Source organism: Camelus ferus, chromosome 7 (genome assembly GCF_009834535.1).
Source record: "Camelus ferus isolate YT-003-E chromosome 7, BCGSAC_Cfer_1.0, whole genome shotgun sequence".
NCBI classification, from domain to species: Eukaryota; Metazoa; Chordata; class Mammalia; order Artiodactyla; family Camelidae; genus Camelus; species Camelus ferus.
In genome coordinates this window covers 78,992,635-79,016,733 of record NC_045702.1, presented here as the reverse complement: position 1 = coordinate 79,016,733, position 24,099 = coordinate 78,992,635, and the positions used below count along the sequence as shown (strand labels likewise).

General features: G+C 42.1%; 1 long non-coding RNA gene and 1 gene segment (V, D, J or C); both read left to right on the top strand.

Moving 5' to 3' along the window:
- Window positions 1–5,785: 5,785 nt before the first annotated feature.
- LOC102506650 lies at window positions 5,786–23,655 on the top strand. The segment is given in 8 exon segments: window positions 5,786–5,960; window positions 6,050–6,353; window positions 14,471–14,526; window positions 17,432–17,762; window positions 21,105–21,164; window positions 21,653–21,700; window positions 21,956–22,003; window positions 23,079–23,655. Coding segments are annotated over 8 exon segments (1,066 nt in total).
- On the top strand, window positions 6,428–8,397 carry LOC116665049. The gene is made up of 3 exons (XR_004321637.1): window positions 6,428–6,765; window positions 6,890–7,102; window positions 8,099–8,397. It is a non-coding gene; the product is annotated as an uncharacterized LOC116665049 (long non-coding RNA).
- Window positions 23,656–24,099: the final 444 nt, after the last annotated feature.

Below are 24,099 nucleotides of genomic sequence, written 5' to 3'. Positions count from 1 at the left end.
AGGGCACATTCAATCATACACTTCATTCCTCTGCTCTGAGAGCCAACATCTGGGGCGGGGGGGGGGCCTTGGGCTTCCTACGAGGACTGGCCGGTCCCACGGGTTCAGCCCAGCATGGCAGCTGGGAGCTCGTCTTCAGGTTAAAGTCACACACTGACGTCGGGCTGAGGCGCCCTCTCTGGGCTTGGTGTAGATGCGAGTCCACTCCTGAGACAGGACGTTCCCACTGTGATGACACCACTGCATTCTTGTGCTTTTAGTCCCAAGGTCAGACCCTGGGGCTTTTCCTCCCCTCTTCCTCCCTGTAAGAAGCTCTTCCTGGTTAGAGCCCAGCCTCCAGGCAGCCTCTGGGCTGCACTTCTGTCATCTGGACCATTCTCAGAACAAGCACGGCTGGAAGTGATTTGATCGGCGCAAATGGCCAGTTTCCACCCAGACCAGCACCAGTACACATAATTAAATTTTTCTCAAATGACACATGAATGATGAAAGAAAAGTAATAGACATACTGCCTTCCCATGAAGCATTCAGATGACTATTCATGTTTGGAAATAATAGCTCACATTATAATTTAGTTCATTTTAATTCAAATTAGCTGAACACAGGAGAAAATGATGCCAATGATTTCATAATAGAGGTTCAGAAAGACAATTCAGTCAGTTTTAGAGCAAACTTCTAAGAGGAAGATACAATTTTTGGTGACTTTTCATATGTATTCACAATCCCTCTGCCCCCCTTTTGTAATTCTAACTCTCTAGGCCAAACACATAATGTAAAACAGGAAAAATAAAACTCATCATTCTGACATGTTGGATTTTGTTACTTGTAAAAATTGTACAAAGAGCACATGTGCATGAGTTAAAACACACACGGGAAACGTAGGGTGTTGAAAAGGAAATACAAAAGAAGTCTGAGACATGACACATAAAATTCCATTCTGCAAATCCAAATAAAAAGATATTTTACTTACTTAAAAATGTGTTATTCCAATATACTAAGAAGTCTTTTGATTAGGAACACAGCACGAGAGTTTCCTGCAACTGTTCATGAACAGATCAGACTCAGTCTCACTGAACACAGGGTGGAGCATAACATTACCTTTCCAGCCTCAGGCAGGCTGCTACATGATTGTGGATATGGTACAATGTCTGTGAGGTATTACAATAAATAAATTCTCTATTAGCCATCCGACAACGTCAGCAGTGGATGCCACCATTTCAACTTTCAAAAGGGAGAATCCATCTCCAGTCCTTTTTTCTCCTCTAGTGACTTTCAAAGAGGGTTTTTCAACTTAGAAAAAGAGAGAGAGAACACAGAAATATTTGAGATGCAGTGTAAAAGGCAAAATGCTGCACTTTGCCTTACGTGTTAACAAACTCTAGGTACTAAAGGTGGGCTGTGTTACATCTGAAAGACCGTTGTTAAGGCCACACAAGAATTTATTTCAAGGTAATTTAGATAAGGATCTACTATTCACATGCCCAGATTTTTGTCTTATGCCGAACACTGCTGTGGAAACGTGGAGTTGACACGTGCTGGGTACCACGGATGCAGCACAGGACCTCTAGCCCCCGGACCCCGGCTGCCGGCTGCCTCCGCTGGCCAGTCTGCCCCTGTGCCGGCCGCCCACCTGCTCTGAATCAGTGCACTGCTTTCCCTGCTTTTACATTTTATTTATTATTTTCTATTGAGATGTAATTGACATATGGCATTATATTAGTTTCAGTTATACCATGTAATGATTTAATATTTGTATGTATTATGAAATGGTCACAGTAAGTCTAGTTAATATCACTATACACAGTTACAAATGATTTTTTCTTATAATGTGAACTTTTAAGGTCTACTCTCCTTTCGCTTCTGGGATTAGTTGGGTGGAGTTCCTGCTATTACAATTTCCTTTCTGTTTATTTGCTTGTGATTCTGAGGGTGAAATGCTTCCTCTGGAGATTCAAAGGGATTTAACAACGGGTCCCCCTGGAGGCACATCCAGCCGTCCTGCTGCGGCTGGACCCCGTCCTTCATCTCAGAAGCTCCGAGACACTCCAGAGCCCTCCTGGTACCAGGTGGGTCTGGGCTGCATCCCGGCTCTGCCCCCCGCCAGCCGCGGCCTTGGCCCAGCTACTCCCCCTCCAATGTCACAGCCCTCAAGGGAGAGCCAGACAGTAACAGTGGCAGCCTCCCAGGACTGCCGCCCCCCAGCGCTCAAGAGTCAGGGTCGTCACTACACTATGTCTGACCCCAAGACGGTCTGGCTCAGGCAACAGAAATGAACTGCGTCATCCTTATTAGGAATTTGGGACTGTGCGCTAATTTCATCCTTTGCAAATTAATACCTTTAAAGAAAATGTTAAGAAATGTTGCATTATAAAATGTGTCTGAGAAATTCATCTAAATAGGACATACGTGGCTATATGCTCACATCCTATTCTTTGAATTTAATCCGAGAAAGGCTCCCTGTTTAACTACTTTGTTGTCATGGTTTCCTTTTCAAAGGCTTACTTAAACAAAAGTAGTTCTCATCATCCTAAAAGTGGTTTTTCTGTGTCCTGTTTTTCTTCAGCTGCTTCTTCAAATCCTAGATGGTGGGGAAGGGGAAGGGAGAAAAGTACTGCGTTCTATTAAAGATGGATTTCTTTCATTAATTTCTATGAAATTGTGATATACATGCATAAAATTTTAAGTGAGAGATACATATGTTGAATCTCCTCAAAGAGATTTAGGTGAACAAAACTATAACTACAAAACAAAGTTTTAATTTATTTCTCATACACAGAAAACCTTGAAAATAGGTTCGATCACTTGCATTCATCTGCCAAAATGGATTTGACTTATGTTCTTCTAAAAATATTCATTAAAACCAGAACTATTATTGACTGATGTTCCTCCTTCCAACTCTTTGCTGACAAGCTTTCATATGTTTTTTAAGTGAAAATATCTTGAGGCTTTAGTACAAATAATTTAAAAATTATTTTGAAAAATATTTTGAAAAATGGCTGTATTCGGTGAGTGAGAGAGCAGTAAGGGCTTCCTAGTGCTGGGACGATGCCAGCCTGTCTCCCTCCTGCAATGTTCCCAGGGACCACTGTTATACCACTGCCGTCAGTGTCTCCTGGACCTTATACGATCCTTGAATTTGATCCAGTCATTCCACTCTGGAATTACTTCCTAGGATAGATCCCTGAGGAAATCGTACTTCTTTTCCACTATGATGTTTGTCCCTTTAAAAATCAGAAGAAAAATCTAACATCTGAGAGTAAAAGAAAAATAATTACTATATTTTCATGGAACATCTTGCATTCACTTAAAAACTGTGTATCAAGCAACATCTTATTTCTCTTTTCGCGGAGACTCGTGGAGCCTTGACCAGAAGCTTCCGAACTCCCTCTTAGGGCTCAGAGGGAAAGCCCTGGCTACTGTGTGACTCTGTCCTGCCCAAGAGTTTCCCTCTATGGTATATGCAAACACGTGTCTATTAGATGAATATAACTTTTCAGTGCCACTTAAGAGCACAGACACATCATGCTAGGAAGAGAAATGTAACAAAGGAAACCAAATGTCACCTGTTGAAATAAATTTCTGGGCACAAGATGGAGGTGCTGCCACCCCGGATACCAGGTCAGCAAATTGAAACTTGCATAAATGTGCACTTGGCCAGAAACACAGTATTTCCCGCCAACCAGTCCCTTAATACCAAGAGTCTGTCGTGATTTCTCTGTTCCAATTAAGATCAGATAGGCAAACTTAGCCAATTAACTAAGCCAAATATTTTTTTCCTTATTCCCTAATGGACCTGGCAGCCTTCTAAGGAAATACCCCACCTCTTAACTAACCCTGCCCCGTTTCCACTGCTGCTTCCAAAGTTCTTCCAAATGTGCTCCTGGCCCACATCCCTGGGGAGCAGTACTCCCTTGCTTGTGAGACTCTGTACTCCCCCAGTCCATGCACTGTTCTCCTTGAAGAGAGGACATCAAACTCTTAACCAGATTGGTTTTTTTAAACCATTTGTCACACCAAAGAGAGTATTTGCCTAGAGGCCTGGGGCAGACTTCATTAAAATCTAAGGCTGGTTATTGCCATCAGCCTTTGACCCTTAATTTGAGCAGCAATTGAATGAAAATTGTTATTCAAACAATTGAGGAACACAGTTTGGAATGCTGACATGAAATAAAATTTACTTGCATAAAACAAGAGATGGTTGTAGATTTTGTCCCCCAAAGAAATATTTCCTTACGGGTGAATACCTAGAGAATAGAGGGAAAAAATTTCAGCTTCTCCCCACCCAAACTGCTTGCCTTCTATTTGGAAACTTTCCACTGTTGTTCTTCTATGTTGATGTCACTTCAATTGTCACTTTCTTTTCCACGTAATATTTTACCACAGCTGGGCTAGACATCAGCAGAGGGTATAAATGATAACCCCAGGCATATTCTTTTAGCTAAAATATTCTATTAGCTCTGTTGGGCCCACACCTCACTAGCTCAGCACATCCCAAAACCCTTCAACTGGGGACACTTGTGCCTTGAATCTCGGTTACAGCTGAGCGTGTCTGACTCTCGGTTTGTCCCACAGAAGAGGAGCTCCGGAACTGGGTCAGTTGGTGCAGGCTCAAGGTCCCATGTCTTCCCTGCCCAAGCTAAGGCCCCTCTCTTCCCCAGGCCCACCGCACCCTCCTCTTGGCCTTCAGTGTATAATTGGCATAACTAATTAGCATAATTATATAGACCCAGGAGGCCCTGGGTATAATTGGCATAACTGAAAAGAACCTGCATTTCAGTTGGAAGTCGAAGCCACCTTATTCCCAAAGCCTTATTTCAGATGAATTCCCCAGCTGATCCTTCCCAGTGCCCTGTCTTTACCATCGCTGAGGATATGATGCTGGAACTGGAGGACCTGGTCCCACTCCATGGCCCTCATTTCCCCCTGGTTCAATTTCAGAGTCTTTGAATACACACACACACACACACACACACACTCCAGATTCTCCAAAACTGTAACATTCCCTATAATTTCTACACTAAGTGAACAGCAGGAATCATCTACCACCAGCTGCCCAGTTTCAAGGTGAGGAAATAATCCCCATCATTTCTTGAGCATCTTCTCTGCATATGGGACCCGGCTGCATGCTGCAGTCACGTAATCCTGTTTACTCTCCACACGACCCCATGACATCCCTTTTTACAGCTGAGGAAAAGGAGATGAGACAACGTGCCCGAGACTCCAGCTATCACGTTATTGAAGGCATTTAAAATCTCCTTTTGCTGGGACCTCTCGGGGAAATGCTCCAATGCTGCTCGGATGGCGGACTCGCCCTCTGAGGAGGGATGGCTTTTCTGGGCTTGACCCTTCCTCCCCAGCAAGCAGCACACGCCCTGCTCCACTGGTATCAAGTGACTAAACCAAGCATGAGATGTGCCCATAGCCAGACCTGGCTCCAAATTCCAGCATCATTCTCCTTGGGCATGCAGCCTTGGAAAAGCAATTTTAAAACCAGCTCCAGCTTTCCCATTTCTAAACTGAGGATAATATTTGTCCCACACGGGTAATTTGCAGGATTTAATAAAACAACGAACGTAGATCAGTTAGCAAGCACCCTGACAGAGTGCAGCTGATGTCTGATCAAGGATTGCTGTGTTGCTCCTGTTAATATTCCATCAACTTCTTTTAGCATTTCTCAGACCTCTCACATTTATCATCCCCGCCTTCCTCCTGTGGTCACACTTCCGTCTCCTCCCTCTTGGCCCCTCCCGCCTTCCCTCCCTCATTTCTCCCTCAGTTGCCTCCCTGCACCTGAGAGCTGCAGAGGCTCCCGCCCAGACCTGGCCTCACCACCGGCCCGGCTGGCCGCCGGAGAGCCTCCTGGCGATTTGAGCCCCAGATCACCATGGGCCCCTCCACCCCGGCGGGATGCAGAGCCCTGCTGGGCTGCCTGGCCCTCCTGTGGGCCCTCCCGGTTCCCAGTAAGTCCTGGCCCTTTCCCTGGGTGGGTGGGGAGCCACCAGGAGGCTGTGGGCTCAGCCCACCCTCATCACTGCCCTCTCCCCCGCAGGCTACCAGGAGGAGGTAAGGCTGGTGCAGCCGGCCCTGGTGATGGCGCACACCAGGGGCTCGACTACCCTGCCCTGCCGGACCTACGGCTCGGTCACCTATGTCCACTGGTACCGCCAACTGGAGGGCCGGGCCCCCGAGAGGCTCCTCTATCTGGCCTTGTCGAAGAGGGATGTGCAGTGGGATTCGGTACTGAGAGGTGATAAAGTCAACGCCCAGGTGAACAATGATGGCAGAAGCTGCTTCTTGTCGCTGATGAAACTGGAGAAGGCTGATGAGGGCACGTACTACTGCGCTGCCTGGGACGCCCACAGCCCCGCGCACCGCCCGGGCCCCTGCACAAAAAGCACTGGGACCCACTGGTCGGTCCAGGCCTGACAAATGCCACGCCTCTGGGTCCCTCGGGTTGCCCTGAGGTCAGACCTCAGAATCCCGGCCCTCTGGGACTCCCCCTCCGCAGGTCCTGTGCACATAAAATCGGATGGGAGCAGGAGCTGACCCAGGCAGGGACCTTTCTTAAGACCATCCAGCTCAGCGTTTCTGGAGCATCTGGCGGACAGTCTGGGCCGCTCATTTCCACCAGCCACTAGCCGCATGTGGCTACTGAGCCCTTGAAATGGAGTTGGTCCAACAGTCCAAGCTGAGGTGCCCTGTGAGGATAAAACACAAACTATATTTTGAAGACAGTGGCAAAAAAAAAAAAAAAAAAAAAAAGAGGTAGACGATCTCATTAATGATTTTCATACTGACTGCATGTTGAAATGATATTATGGAGATCTTGGACAAAGTAAAAATAGTCCTAACAGTAATTTTAACTGTCTTTTTACTTTTTCTAATGCAGAAGTCAAAACATTATAAATTTGTGACTTGAACGGGTGATTTCTATTGGACAGAGCTGTCATAGACAGAAATATAAGAATCCGGCCACCTCCCTTGAATGATGCACAAATAAAACGTTGTGCAAATGATTTCAAGGGTGAAGGACCCTCTGGAGATTTGCCACAAAGTGACTGAAAGCTGAGCCTGGAAGTGAACTCCTGCAGGAGTTCAGCAGGTATTCTGTGAGGATTGTTCCACATGTTGGCACCTTTGAGGTATTTGTGGGGGGAGGGTGAGCTCTGTGTCCTTCTGTTCTGCCATCTTGAAGCCCCTCCCCTGGAAGGGAACTCCTGACTCCAGTCTATAAGTTATCATTTGGCAGGTAGGGTAGGGTTGGGGGTTGGGGTCAGGGGGGTGGCAGTTAGAATCCCAGGAAACACTGGCAGCTTCTCAGTGCCCTCATCCATCGCTCGCCTGCACTCAAACTCATGCTGGTAGGCTACAATCCTCAGGGTGGTGCAGTCAACCCTGGATGAGACATCAGACCCACTGCCTTCCACCTCTCCTTGAATGCCACCACATATGGGATTTGGGGTGGATCTCCAGCCTCTCCAGACCTCTGTTCTCACTTCTGTAAAATGAGGTGGTTGAGCTGCTAAAATTACATGACTTTGATTTTTGCATTAAGGCAAAAATCATACAAATCAGCTAGCGCCATATTCACTGCCTTCTTGTAAAACCAGTCAACTTCTTGCAAAGAAAACCTGTGTCACTGATTCTTCAGCCCCAAATAGGAAACCCCTCTGCTGCTATATGTGGGGGAGAAATAAAAGTTCTTTGAGGTTGAAGCTGAATATTCCTTTTCAACTGAAAATTCAGTTTATATACAGCTTAAAAGCAACAGTCAAATGAGTAATACAAGGAAAGTCTAAATGATCCTGAAGAAGATTGGTCCCGCAGATTCCTTAACTCATTGTGTACCTTCCTGAGCTCTGATTTTGCAGTTAGAGATATGTAATTAAGACATGCTTGGCTTCTGAGAAAGCCCAACAGCCCACCCTCTACTGTACACCTAGTTCAAGGCTAAGAACCCCCACACCCTAGTATGTATGAGAAGAGGTGGGGGTAAAGGGGGCAGAAACTTACTTTAGCTCCGTTTCTGTGTGGTTCCTTTACTTTATCTTCTCCATTCTCCTAATAAAATTCTTTCCTCTTCTTGCATCCATCCCAGTGCCTGACTCCAAGGAGAAGGGAATTCTGTGACCTGGTGACAATGAGGGGTGTGGCCATCAAGAGGAACCAGCTCGTCACTCATGTCCTTACAGAACAGCATTGTCCCCAGTCCCCAAGGGGTTGCAAACCTCGACTCTGCTCTTAACCCTGTTTTCACAGCTCACTGACCCCTGCTTTGGCCTGATGAAAATTTCATTATGCAATTAATTTTTTCTGACTTTTGGGTTCTAGGATTTTTTTTAACATGGAAAAAAGGCAAGACAAAAACTAGTTATTGATGCAAATAAAAACATTAAGTTGGACCACAAAGACATGCCTCTGGATTATTGTCTTTGGTGCTGCCCTGCTCCACTCTCAGCCTGCTGTTAAGTACAGAGATATTATCCACAGGCAGAGGGAAAGGACATAAAGGACTTCCAGTTTAACCATGGTGACTTAGTTAAACACCATACTAGAAGCTGATCTGACTACTTTGTTTGCTGAGTTTGAATGGTGCCTGGGCACACTTTGACCTCATTGCTAACAACCTAAGAGTTGCTAAGAAATGGAATACCCTTTATTATGGGAACCTGAGCATCAGGACCTACGATTGGTAGGAGGTCACTGTGCCCGAGCTTGGAGAAAACAGGTTCACTGGGGAGGTGGCCGCCACATTGAAAAATTCAAAAGTGAATCAAGGATTTTTGGAGGCAACTGTACAAAATTAATTGACTTACTGTGTCCAGTTCAGAAATCTGTGATGGAGCAGGTCCCTTTTCAACTCTGATACCCACTTTCTCTAATACATACAGGCGCTCACATGGGATATACAGCTTACCCTATCTGATATTCTCAGATTCAGTCTCCCCATCTGTAAAGGGGTATAGTAAGTGTTCCTTTCTTGGAGGGCTGCTGGACTGTTCACTGGGTCAATACACGTAAAGAACTCAGACACATAGTAAGGAAGCTTGTCACGTATTAAGAGTTTTATAAAAGTTAGCACTGGCCATTATTGTCTGTGGCCTGGGCCCTGGGTAAAGAAGATGCAGATGAGATGGTCAGGAGTCCTCCGTGATGACTTTTCCTCTCAGGAGCCTCTCAAACCCAGACAACCTGAAAGACAAGACAACCACCTTGGCTGAGATGGCCACGTTATTCTGCTTCCTCAGTGGCCAGGGCTGAGCGCCAGGTAGGCGGCAGATCTTGAACTTTACATCTTTTTTTTTTTTTTATGACCTAGATATTATCATCCCCCTTTATGCATGAGGTATTTGGGATTCAGAGGGACTGTGGAGCATCTAAGATCACAGAGGCATTGCTAACAGCAGAGAAGGGGAATTCAAAGCAAGTATGAGCAGGAATATCAAATCACTGTGTTGTACACTTGAAACTAGTATAATATGGAAGTCAACTAGACTTCAATACATTTTAAAAAAGAAAAGAAATGAAAACAGCAAGAAGAAAGTATGCTTTTCTCACCACATCAAACAACCCCAAAAGAACTGAATTAAAGGACAAAGAAGAAAAGAGGGGGTCAGATCTGTGTATATATTCAAGAAGATGGAGAATGTGTTCCCACAAATGTAGCCATGCAGGAAATTTGGTCCTGTAATGAAAAAGTGTTGAAACAAAGAATTTCCAGTTGATTGGATAAAACATGATAGAGCAATCACCATATCAGAGAACTGGGCTTTGTTTTCAAGTTTTAGTTTAAATAAGAAATCTATCCTTTCAAAGAAGATAGAATTCCACAAATTTCTTCCTTTAGCCTACGAAAAATAATGTCATCACAGAACTAATTTTTCTCACTTCGCATTACTGTGGTAAAGAATCACGTTGTCCAGTGAATGGAGAACTTGTTCCCATCTCTCAGTACACTTGTGTTGGCATATTTGCATTTTCAGTTACTGAAGAGCTTCCTCCTTTCAGAAATACATTCCCAAGCCTCTAACGGAGCAGCCCTGGTGTTGGTGAGAACAGAGGGGTCTTCCTTTGATGCAAACTCGGAGCAGTTTCAACGCAGCTGAACACCTGGAGGGGAAAGAAAAGTGTTGTTTCTCTGAATACTTTTCCTGGTAGTTTAGAAAAACAGTTGGCTGATTGGTTGGTGCTGTGTCTTCTTTTCCTGCTTTTATCCTTTTCATCTTTTATTGGTGCTTTTAATAATTACTCCTCCGTGGAAAACAGATATTTGGGTCCATTTATTTCAGGAAAACTTATAAAATATCAGATACCATAAAATCTACGTTCAAGGACTTCCAAACGAACCCAGAAGGTCAAATTGCCAGTACAAAATTTTTTAACTGCTAGTCACATCATGAAGCGAGGGGAAGGCTGAGATTTTTATAGGAACTCAGATCACACCCGGGCTGCAAAAGGGGCTGGAGGAAGATATTTGGAGAAGGGACTGAGCTCATAGTGACCGACCGCCCCTGGTAAGTAACTTTCTTCTATTTTTGCCTTAGTAATGAAAAACTGACAGATGCTTTTTAGGGGAAAAAAACCCCAACAATTTAGGATCCCCCTTATCTGACTGCCACATTCTTGGCTTCAGCACGCGAACCATAATTTTGCAGCTGCTGGTCACCGTATATGGAAAGAAAACTATTTTGTAAATGGTTTGTTCTCTACCCTGCTCGGAAGCAGATTGAAATTCTTCTCTTAGAATATGCACACACACACAAATGTAGACAGCAGACTCAGGTTAGGTATTAAAATATTCTGAAGGTCATGTCTGTTTCATTGTTTTGTTTATGTTTCAATATTCTTATACCATTATCATATTATGTCCTTAAGTTGGTATAAGTTATCGGTTCAAGTTCCTTTTCTTGTAGACAGTCTATTAATTGAGAAGCTCTTTTCTTACTTTTCTCTTCTCTATAATTTGAGATAAAACACCATTCTCCTTTTCCCCCCAAACCTGCAAAACCTATATTATTGGTTTCCATTTCAGACCTAACAGCAATACGAAAAAATTCTCATGGTAAATGTCTACAGAACATCAATAAAGCCCAGTTCTTATTATTCTAGTTTCTTGGAGGTAGGCTGAGGTCAGTTGAAACTTATGCTATCGCATCTTTTGTTATGGTACCTGGATACAGACCAGTTTAACGGAATTTGTGAGCTCAAGGAGCCGTTTCTGCTCCAAAGTCCATGAAAAGAGTCTGCACGGTTTTACATCCTCATTTGCTCTTTCTTTCTCTTGGCAAACATTTACTGAGGACAGTTTCTGGGCTGGATGCTGCAGATAAAAGGGTGAACAAAACAAAGGACAAGTCCCAGCTATCAAACAGTTTCCAAGGCAGGATGTCTCGGACCGATGAGCTTGTTTCCTTTCTCAGTTGATGTAATAGTTATTGCTTATAAAATCCATATTTTTTGTCTGATGGCAGAATTTGGTGAAATGGCCCCAAACCATCCCCATAAAGAGAATAATAATATCAGGTACTATTTACTGAGGGCCAGACTCTGTGATAGATGGTTTGAGTGCCTTATCTCATTCCTCAACAGGAATCCTCTTCTTCCCATTTCATAGACAAGGAAACTGAGGTTTAGAGACGTTCAGTTACTTGCCTAAAGTCACGTGACTAGTTACTGTGGCAAAATTTGAGATCCAATAGAGATTTTTCTATTCCCAAATGCATGGTCTGGACCATTATGTGATGTGAGAAATATTAAGTGTAAGTTTTATATTCTGAATATTTACTCTTCTGTAGCCTGATCTTTTAAATGGATCCTTTAATTGACTTCTTAATTAGTAATACCTATAATTTGTATTACTCGTATATGAAAATAATGCTTCTGCTTCTATTCACGGCACTGAAATGAACTCCCCCCCACAAGACATCAGGTAGATCATATTGTACATGCATTTCTTGAGTACTCAAACTATAATTCTTGGGGTGTCTCTCAAGAATGACTCCACAGGCCTCAGTTATCTTTCTGTATTGGTATCAAATCAGCTCGAAATATGGAAGCTGTTAAAAGAACTACAACAGTTGTACTGCACTGCATTCCTGACTTGCACAACTCACAGCTGCATTTACACTCACGACAGGGGTGGAAAATGCCAAACCAAATACTGGAGAAAATACCAAACTGAATCGGGTTCTCCGATGAGCAGCGCAGGATTTTCATTCAATGCCTTGGAAACCATCGGGTATTTTCATTCAGCAATGAATAGCTCAAGAGTTCATCCTTAAGAAGTCAGACTCTGCAACGACTCATCTGGTCTTTTAAGTAAGAATTGGATTCTAGACAGAAGTTACTTTAGAATCATCCCAGACCTCAGAAAAATAAAAAACACAAAATCCCTGTAAAACATGTTGACTATGCATTTATTAAACACTCAAATATGTAATTCTTCTTATTGTTTGTCTTTGATAATTTAAGGAACATTAACTCTACATTACACTCTCGACAAAGAACTGACTCTATACATGAAAATCTTCAAGTCAGAGAGGAGATTTAGAGGGTTCAGGCAGCAGGGTAAGATGTAACCATACTTTCCAATGTAGTGAGAATTGAAGTGAGAAAAGCACAGACTTGGCTGCCCAGGCAGAGCTGGGTTGGTTATTTGATTCTTTTTTTTTTTTTCTCAATTGAAGCACAGTCAGTTACAATGTGTCAGTTTCTGGTGTACAGCACAGTGTCCCAGTCACCCATCTACATACATATATTCATTTTCATATTCTTTTTCACTAAAGGTTATTACAGGTTCTTTGATTCTTGACCACATTTATAATTAATGTGGTTTTCTGAGCTCCATCTTGAATGTTAACAGGGCCAATTTTTACATATTTATATAAATACTGAAAAAATAGGGGCACAAGGATAAAACAGGCACAATTCTGTGTGATTTCCGAATGTTTTGCATCTATATCACAGAATTAGAATTTGCAAACATGATTTCCCATTCCTCATGTCATAATTGTTAGGCCTTATTAAATGATAAATCTCTGGGACAAAAAAAGAAGCAAGCTGTGATGCATGAACTTGCTGTCATTTATTTAAGCAGCTGGTTTCCAAAATCTATTTGAGAAGGTCTCACATAGAAAACACACATACAGGCAGAGCATGAAATGAGAACAGAACATCGAAGACACTAAGAAACAAGGCCTGTGATGATCTAGCAAGAGGCATGGGGTAAGATTTTATTCTCAAAGGTAGTAGAATCAGGTGTCTGCCCTATCTCAATGTTACACATAAAAAGAAAAAAGTAGAAAATGGGGTGGAATACATACTTTTTATTATCAGATAAAATGGGCACACCAAATTTTCAAATATGGTATGTTCTTACACTATAAAATTAGAAAAGGACTTCAATAGACAAGATTTAGGCGGGAAGTGAGAGAAGATGGGATAGTGCCTGCAGCGTGCATTTTATAAACTGAAAGAAACGGTCTTTAATCAAATCCATTTGTACTCCTAGGGCATCGATGCTCTGGGCACCGTAACACTGAATGTCATTCACAGATGGTGGCCCTCGGCAGACAGGGTCAGGCAGGTAGGGTCTTCATGATCCAACGTGATACCGGGAGGATTTGAGGGCCAGGCATCCTGCCATCTCTCTGGTCATTCTGTCTTGAAGGTCCACTGTCAGGACTTGCAGGCTGAACTCTGTGCATGAGCTGGACAGAAGTCAGTTTGAGGCTGAAGTTTCTGGTAAAAGCTTGGAATGAAAATAGATTGTGCTGTTGATAGACGGAAAGAAGCCTTTTGTTTTGAACAACACAAGTGAAGCAGTTCCATATGCTGACTGTATATATCAGGCTTTAGCCAAGTTTCCCTTTGATTTTCTTAACCCTGGAGATGCAAGGGGAAAGAGTAGACAAAGAATTGCCTTTTCACTGTGTGTGCAAAAAGCACTTGCCCCATGTTGATGGCTTTGAGAATTCCAGACATATCAGAGCACACTGAATTGCAAACAAAGGGACAAGCCTTCGCAGTTAATGACCACAGACCCAGTTGCAAGTCCCAAATACTGAGTTCCATCAGTAAGGGCAAGCTTTGGTCTCATGATATTAAAATACCACGTTGGAGCTTACAATCAGCACAAATTGCTAATAATAATGATAAGCTAATAGCAATTATGATAATCTCTCTTTGCTCCGGCATTCTTAGTCAATTTGCTTTTTCAGATCTTGTTTCATTTTGGTCTCACTTAGGACTAGTAGGGATGTTGAATGGATTTACTCTCACATTATGTCTTCAAGTAAATAAGCACCGAAAGCTTTAACTTATTGATTTGCTTAGCTACAGAACTTGTTATGAGCAAAAGGAACCAGGTGCAGAACCCTGATCTCTTGAATCCCAGGCCAGCACAGTTCCACTAAGATTTGAAGAACTCAGAGAAGCTAAATTAGTCTAAAGTTTTTGATGCGGGTTGAATCACTGTGGAATTATATAGTAAAATCTTCGGTGGTGGAACAAAACTCGTAGTCACAGGTAGGTATCAGAGGAATGTCATTTTTTTCTTTCAAGGTAATAGAGGGAAGGCAAGAGACAATTAAATTGGAATAATAGTTTAAAATATTTGGAAAAGTGGGAATATGAATGGGGACTAGCTGTAAAAATTTAGGAGAGATAGTAAAACAAATCCTCAGAGTAAAGGACAGCATAGACAAGATTGTACAAATATCGTAGTAAGATTTGTCTTTGTGTACATGCACACTTATATGAAAGGGCTCACGTATAACATCATGAAAGTGTTTAGCCCGAAGGCCGAAATTTGTTACTAAACTAAGTTTTGTGAATTGACACATTTCCTTTTCTGATGGTGAAGGGATGTTTTCAAAGAACCTGATTTTGGGGTCAGGCTGAGCAGGACCTCTGGGTCCACCATTCACTGCTTAGAAGAACTTGGTCCATTATTCTTTGGCCTCAGTTTCCTAATCCATAAAATGGGATAATAGTGCATGTCTAGTAGCTGTTGTATGAAAATTAAGTGAGATAGTGTGAATAGTGTATCTGGTACATTGTCTAACACATCATAGGCGCTGGGTCAGTGTATCTACAGTCTATACAAATGTAAAGGGAAAATTGTATCCAGCAAGGAGAGTTGTTTGCAGGCAAAAATACTGACTGGAACTGAAATTCTCCAGAGGCTACAGCAGTACTTCTAACTTCACAAATGGAAAGTTATCTTAATGTCCACTGGTAGACACACAAAATTGAATTGGGAGATATTTGTCTCTCTCTTTAGCAGACTTTTTTCCACTTGGAAAGAAAACTGAGATTAAAATGTGTTTGTTTTTTGTATTTGTTGTTGTTCTATGTGCTTTAAATCTCAATCCTTTAACTTAATTGATATCTTCTCTAACACCAACATTTATTAGCTCTAAAATGGATAGCCAGTAAGTTTGGGCTTCATGATCCTGTTTATCAGAAAAAATGTTTTAATTTATAAATTAAATAATCAAGATGCAAAGTCAATTAAATATAGTGACAAAAATCACAATGTAATTTTCTTCTTTAAATGTGAAATAGCTCTCATATTTAATTTATGAAAGGAAATAACAAGAAAAAATAGAGAACTCTATGTAAACAAAGTATATGGTTGGAGAAATATACAGTGTCTTACGGTTATAAGTAATAAAATACTATTTACACCACACGTGAGATGTATAAAGTCACACATTATAGCCTGATTGTATTTACAGCGTAAATTAAAAATTACTACTGTTTGCTTCCATTTAAAAAACCCAGGAACTTTACTATAGAGGCAAAAATTTTGAAGAAGTGTTTTCTTTTCCTTTTCAATTGAGAAGTCCAATTTTTCTCTTCTTAGGAAACTGTCCACCGAACGATTAACTCCAAACTAGCCCAAAGAGAATAGTAGTAAAGTATTTGTGTTTCATTTGGAAATCAAATTGAAAAGGCTTCCAACATTTATCATTTTAACCATTAGGTTAGCCTATAACTGTATAATCAAGTAACATTCCAGCATTGAAGTGACATTCTTTATAAACTATGTTTTGTTATGTATGTTGACGCTATGTCTGCAAGAAACTCAGGAAGCATACATTTAACCTTACTCTAATTATACGTACATAGTATTCAGCACGTGAAAGTAAACAGTGGTGCTGTAAAGCAGTTCAGCAGCCTTACGGAGTAGACTGAAATTTGGGAGAGACATTGAGATTTAAAATATGGTAGATTCTTAGTCATGCTTAAAATTCAAATGAAATTCCAAAATACAATATACTTTTGTTGAACATTTTCTAAAATGAGACAAAATTCTAACTGCATTACTTGATGAAGTATATATAAGGCATGTTAGAAAACTATACACTTTAATAGAAGTTTTGGAAACATTGCAATTTTGTTACTAAATTTGAGGCACTGTAAATAATTTACTGCTCCACTCAAAAATCTGGAGTGGTTCAGATGTGAAATTGCATTGTATACAATCGGAAATCAACCCGGAGACCCCCCAACACTCCAGAACTGGGCATGGGACCCCTGCATTGGAAGCTAAAAGTTCAACAACATAGATTGTCAAATACACAGGCACACTAAATCCCATTACAAAAAGTGACTATATATTGCTTAACATATGATAAATTTCCTACTAGCATCTATTCATACAAGAAATAAAATAAATATGGTGCATCCCAGAATCAGTTAAATGAAGAATGAGGTTCCAAAGAGTTACAGGACATGAGAATATATTATTTAGTCTAAGGGAACATAAGATACAAAACATGGATGGGGAAGGGAAGTAGTTTAGAAGCCATCACAGATCCTCACCTGTAGTGGGGAGGGTACAGCTCAAGTGGAAGAGTGCATGCTTAGCATATACAAGGTCCTCGGTTCAATCCCCAGTACCCCCTGTAAAAAAATAAATAAGTAAACCTAATTACCTCCTCCCACAAAAAAGTAAATTAAAAAAAAAAAAAAGATTCTCACCTGTAGAGAAGCCATCCAGGTTATCTGGTCTCCTCCTCCATCCCCATCTCCACCACCCACCCATCTACTACTTTCAAACTGGCTCCTCTAGGGTAGAACAAAAGAGATTTAAAAAAATGTGCTCCTAAATGCTGGAAGCTTTGAAATGGGGCAAAAGTCATGCCCCATCTCTGCATATGGAGAAAAAATGAAGGCCAAGGTGTCATTCAACTACTTAATAGTTGTGGCCTCGGGCAAATTATGTAACCCCTTGAACTTCTCATTCCATGGAAAATAAGGATAGTAAGACTTCACCATCTACTGAGGCTGAAAAGCCAGGGCGTGAACCTAATTCAATGGTAACTTCTCCTCCTTTTACTACACGCTGGGTGGTTCCAAACTGCACAATGTTCCTGTTTCTCTAATAATTCTTTCAAGTTACTTCTCCAGTCTCCCTTCACAGATAGAGGGCTTGATGCAGACATGGGCCCCAAGCCCACTATTTTTCTGCCTTCAGTTGCTGAAATAAACCACCATCGGGCTGGAACGTATCTTTGTCTTCTGGAGGACTTTTTCCCTGATATTATTAAGATTTCCTGGAAAGAAAAGAATGACAACAGGATTCTGCAGTCCCAGCAGGGAGACACCGTGAAGACCAGCAACACGTACATGAAGCTGAGCTGGCTGACCTGTGCCTGAAAAGTCCATGGATAAAGAACACGTATGTGTCGTCAAACACAGGAACAATAGAGGAGAAACTGGTCAAGAGATATATTTTCCTTCAATAAATAAAGGTATGTATCTATAAATATGAATATAACTTCCCAGAACTGCTGTTTTTCAAAGAAAACACCCCACTGTTTCTGCCAAGCATTCATGAAAAACATATAAATCTTTCTAAAGTGTTGTTAACATTCAGTGGTAGCATCAATGTCTTGCTACTTTCCCTAGAATTAAAATGGTACAGTTTGAAACATTAAAAAAAAGAGAGAGAGAAATATTCTTAACTTTTCTCAGCCTCAGTTTCATCTTCCAAATTATTGAGGTCACAGTGCTGATGTTTTGGTTGTTTTATGGGAGTAAATGAAACAACACACTGCAAAGCATCTAACAACTTAGCACACAAGAAACGCACAGAAAGAGATTCCACTGTAGATCATCTTAGATAGTCAGGAAATACGAACAATAACACGTCTTTCAGGAATGGTCTACTCAGCAGGCAAAGTCAGGCTCGCTTCAATCCTGTTTTACACAAAGACTAGCCCAGGAACAATGAGTCATTAAATGACAAAATGGTATTTGTATGAGGGAGCCAGAGAGCAGCTCAACCAAAAGAGTAATCTGACTGCTCAGATTTACTATGGTCTTAGGTTTTTGATGTTTGTATTTTATGTACCACCTTAAGGTAATTATTTGTAATTAAATATTGAGTGAGGCTAACGTGTGCAGACAGACTTCCGTTCTACATATGAGTGTGTTTCTTGCCATCGCTACGTGCCTCTCACAAACTTTCATTGCTGCCCTAGCATGTGCCAAGTCTGGAAGGGATGTGTGGGTGATACACTCGATGAATTACTGTCCCCAGGACAGTACAGAGATTATACTCGGTTCCTAATCACTCAGGGTCACTGATCATTCAGGCCTGATGTCCCGGAGGAGTCCCTTTGAGGCGGATGCTGTGAGTACTGCTCCGCGTGGGCAGAGGGCTGCACGTGCCTTGGCACTGGCAGTGGTGACTTGTAACTCACTAGACCCGGGACTTACAGTCCTAACAGACCAAAGGTCCCAGAGTGCCCATAGGAAGGAATCGTTCTGTGCTTTTCCCTGTGGTTAAGCAGCCCTTTTTAAGCAGTGGGAACTAAGCACCTAACATAATGTACATACATAGACTTTTGCGGTGTTTTGGTCCAAATTTCTGAAGTAAGTCATTTTCTTCTCTGTTCCTATAGTTTGTCCAATGATCAAATCAGGTTTGAACACTTGCCTTGGCTTTGTCCTGGGGCTGTGTTGAAGAGCGAATGAAATAACATGAGTGAAAACGCTTGCTTTTGAAAACATAACTTGGATGTATTTATTCATATATTCAGGGTATTTATTTATATCCTTTCCTGAAACTAATTAAAAGTAAGATTACAAAAACAGCCCTAAATTTCTATTTCTACAGCTAAGAAACAGAAGGGAAGCAAATTTGCTAAGTGTAGTTAATATAACCACGGCCTTATGTTTACCATTGGGCTTTAAGTTTTTAAGTGATCAGAAAGAAATCAGTGTAATAAGTTCCATCGTGGTAATTATCATACAGGAGACAAGTTCTTTTTATAGTGTGTTGTATTTGGCACTTAATTTTAGAAACGGATGTTTTCCATGGATTGCATAGCAATAAATCTAATGTTAATACCATTCCACAGCAAATTTCTGATGCTGTTTTTCAGAATTTTTTTGTTTCTTATGAAAGCTAAGAATATAACACAGAAGCACAAACCATGAAGTGATTTTTGAGGAGAGATATAAAGCTAATCTGGTCCAAGTTTTCGACCAACCTTGATTGAGAAAGAGCTTAAGATCCATGGTAATTTATGATGAAATTTTTTTACTTTATTGTTTTTACCGCAATCAATTTGTAGTAATAAGAGATGTATTTATCTTTTCATTAATATAGTCACTGAAAGCAAAAGAAAGAGACTTTCAAGACACATTAAAGTCAGTTCTTGAGGCTATCTTAACATCAAAATATGATTGTACTAACATTTACTGCAAAGCCTTTGTACCTCAAACCTATTTGTTAGATTATAGTGAAAATGATCTCATTGAAGGCATAAAACGGCATACAGAACCACACTCATGAACACACCCAGGAGGACAAGGATAAACCAAAAAGCACCATTGTTGAGTCTGTTTTCCTGCCGCCAACAGTCCATTATCTTAAAAAAAAAATTTCGTCTTTGTATGCTTGCCTTTGAATTTTTTTACATTGTAGATGGCTACAACTCACACCTCAAGTTTTATGGAGTCAGAGAACTCTAAGTGTGATTTGGTCTGTTTTTCTACATCTGGAATTTTCCATCCCTGGAATTACACTGAAATGCTGAGCTCCTGTAATAAAAAGGTCATTGCTAAGAATAACTAAGATATCTGGAAAAGAAGATGTTTTCAGTGTCCGCAGTGATGGAATTACATTGTTTCTCTATAGATTGATTTCTATTTCTGAGGAGTATTTTTGCAAAGTGCTTTCCATGTGCTCTGTCTCATTTAATCCCCCACAATGATCCTTTGAACGCTGGCTCTGCCTTCACTGGTGTGACTCTCCGGGAGCTACTTTCCCTCTAATTCTTATTTCCTCCTTTGTAACATGGAGTCCGCCAAAATACACTCACGCCAGTGTCACTGGCGGATTAAAGGAAATAATGCATGTGGCGTTTTTAAGGCAGTGTGTGGCCCAGTTACATTCACTCAATAGCTATGAGCCTTATTAATACTGTTTTCATTATGCCCACAAACATCACAACTGCAGACAGTCACATGCATGAGTTGGGGGTACTGGGGATCTCTGTGATTTGGAAAGGTCGGCTGCCTTCCTGTGCTTAGATGGGAAATGTGTCTAAGCCAGCCTCCCTCCCACGTGGGATTCTGTTGTGGATTTTAGGACTGGACAAATTCATCTTGGGAGTGTCCCTTCATGTCAGCGGTGTGTGCTGAAGATATAGGGCAGCCAGCTGCACTTTCGTTTGTCTCTTCGACAAATATCTCTCGAACACCTACTTTGAGGCAGGCACTTTGCTTGCAGCTATGCATACAGAAGGAAAACAAGATGGTCTTGGATCTTACCCTCCAGTTATGATAAAGAACAAAACTCTACCTTTCATGAACTTCAACCCTTCCATGTGCAGAAAAAGAATATATGAATTAGATCTACTGAATTACATCAAATCAGACGAACTATCCCTGGAATTGTAGGCCTCATATTTTTAATGACGGTCTCTGTGTCAGATTATCTTAGATGTACACACATATATGTTACATACATGCATGCACACCCATATGTGTATTACTCACACATACACTTATAAACACACACACACACACTGCCAAACAATGGACACGAATAATCAACTAAAACTTGGTCTCATTTCTTATAGTTGTCACCTCGATTGTCACTACTACTGATTCTCCAAACGATTGTTTGAAGGATGAAAAAGGTATGTTTTTTGTACATGTTTGCCTTTATGTCATGCTTCAGTATTTCCCCCCCCCTCTGGATTAATCAACTTTTGAACATCTCTGGCTCAAAGTAGAAAAGACCAATTAACTGGAATTGTGAAGTTAATCATTTTCTTAGTTTAAATGACTCTCTCTCTGTCAGCAGATTATATCCATATACATAAACACACATATATATACATACACATATATACACACACACATATACACACACATATACACTCACATACACACACATATATACACATACACGCATATACACACTCATATATACACACACATATACATACACACATATATATACACACTCATATATACACACATATACACACACATATACATACACACATATACACACACATATATACACACACATAGATATACCCACATGTATATACATACATATATGCACACTGTTAATAATAGGCAGGGACAATTGATTAATACTTACCATCATTTCTTCTAGAAGGCATTGTTAGTGATTCTACAAAAGCCTGCCCAAGAGATGGAAGTGGTAAGTTTTTATATATATTTGCCTTCATGTCATCCTGTAGCATTTTTACCCTCCTGATCCAATTACCCTTTGAACTTTCCTGGTTTATGGTAGGAAACACCAATTATTTCTGGAATTGTGGGGCTCCTACATTTAATCAGTATCTCTCCTGTCTCTGTTGGCAGATTTTGTGTGTATGTATGTATATATGTATATATCACACTGTCATATACTAGGTCTGAACAATTGACTAGTACTTGCTTTCCTTTCTTCCAGAAGCCACTGGAATTAATTCTACAAAAGCTTGCCTGAAAGATGAAAGCAGTAAGTTTTGTACATGTTTGCCTTTATGTCATGCCCAGCGCTGTTTTCCTCTGGATAAACTTAACTTTTAAACTTCCCTGGTTTAAGACAGAAAACCAGAATATCTGTATGTTGCAGAACAGACTGAGCGATATTTTATGTCAATCTATCATTATTTCTTGGGAGTCATCTGAACATAGCAAAAGCTGGTTTTGGTATGGGATGACTGTAAATTAGAGGGTGCAGTGATAAGTTCCGGATTATTTCAAGAATGGACTTCATTCGTGGGGCTTGTGTTTCTTATTACTAGGGAAACATGATACCAAATTGCTTCTAGATTTTTTACAATCTTTGGTCATTGCTAGTAGATAATAACATAAACTAACACCTACAGAGAGATTCATACATAGAAGGTGGATGGAACGTGTGTCATACATTTTCTGTATAATTCTCACAACACTCTCATGAGGACGTACATTTAGTTCCCCCCATTTAACAGATGAGCTAGAATTAAGTCCCTTATACCAAGCCACACAGCTGGATCTGATATTTCTACCCAAGCCATTTGAATTCCTCCTCTCAGACATTGCTATAGAGCAAGAAATCCTCAAACCAAGGCCCTGAGGCATGATGGACACCTGGGGAGGGGTGTTAAATGCATGGCTTCTGCCCATCGCACGCTGCGGTTTAACTGCTCTTCTTTTACTATTAGTTGCATGAGTATGGGTAAATTATTTACATTTCTGAGCAATACTGTCCTCACCTGCCAATAGGGAACAGTTATTCCTCACTCAGTTACTGAGGAGGTAAGGGCACAGGTGTGGAATGTCTCCCGTGGGGACTCCACGCAGCTGGCACAGAACCAGCACTAGCGGGGCGGGGGCGGGGCCGGGGGGGGGCCTTTCCCCCTGCGTGGAAGGTTCTAGGTGATTTAGAAGCATTGGCTCTGGCCCTGCTCATCCTTCCTCCTTCTCAGGAGGTGCGGGGGTGTCAGTCACAGCAGGTCTCCAGAAGGGAATAACTGTGCCCCCCTCCCCTCACCGTGTCCCGGCCTCTCAAGGCAACGGGTGAAACTAACGGCCCGCTTTCCCCTTAGACACAGTGCGGCTGCAGCGCGAAAGCACGTCCGCCTACTACGCGTACCTCCTCCTGCTGCTCAAGAGCGGGCTCTACTTCTGCGTCGTCGCCTTCCTCCTGCTGCGGAGAACAGCCGTGTGCGGGCACGGGAAGGGCTCGTGACGGAGGGTGCCGGAGGGCCGGCTGTTCCTCACCGTCTGTTGTCTGAAAAAGACGTCTGCTGAGGACCTAGCGGGGCTTCCCTCCTGGGTTTGGGTCATTGCAGATAATGTGTGTGTGTTTTTTTTAATTATTGTAGAACAGTTTTTCAAACCGCTGGGCAAACATATTTTGCTCTGTAACAAGGAATTCTGCCATTACTCGGGGTGGGGGAGGGAGGGCGGGCAGAGGGCAGGCCCCCGGGAGCCTTTCCCCCCTCGTCCCCACGGGCTCTTCGGCTCCTCCGGCCGCACGAGCCCCCGCCCTGAGCGCCCTCCGCCCGCGCGGCCGCCCCGACCTTCCCCGGCGCACACCCCGCGCCCGCCAGCTTTGCCACTTCAGTTCTGTACTTTGTTTTTCATAATAGGAACAAGAAATTAAAACAGAAATCAAAAGCCCACTTTCGTCTCTGTGCACTTGAATTTCATGAAATCTCACCAAGGTAAGAAACAGGATGCCGACAGAGCTATCCAGTTCTGCGTTGGTTGTAGCAAAGGTCAACACCACGTGTCTAAGTCTTTCTCTGAGATGGTGGTTATGGTGCTTTCTCTGGGGCACTGACTCCAAGGGGAGTCGCAGCCAAATGCAGGTGCCCGGGTTCCTTCTCTTCCAAAGGTCGCCAGATCAGACTCATTGGTGTGGGACGTTCCCACGGTGACAGGGTGACCCCCCCACCCAGCATGACTTGCAGTGTGTGTGCTCAGATCTGTACGAGTGTTTCACAAGCACTGACTCCTGGTCCTCACATGAACCCCCTGAGAACTGTGCTAACACCAGAGGGGCATCGCGGTGGACGGTGGAGCACCCGGACTCTGACCCCCGGGGGCCTGGGTTTGCACCAT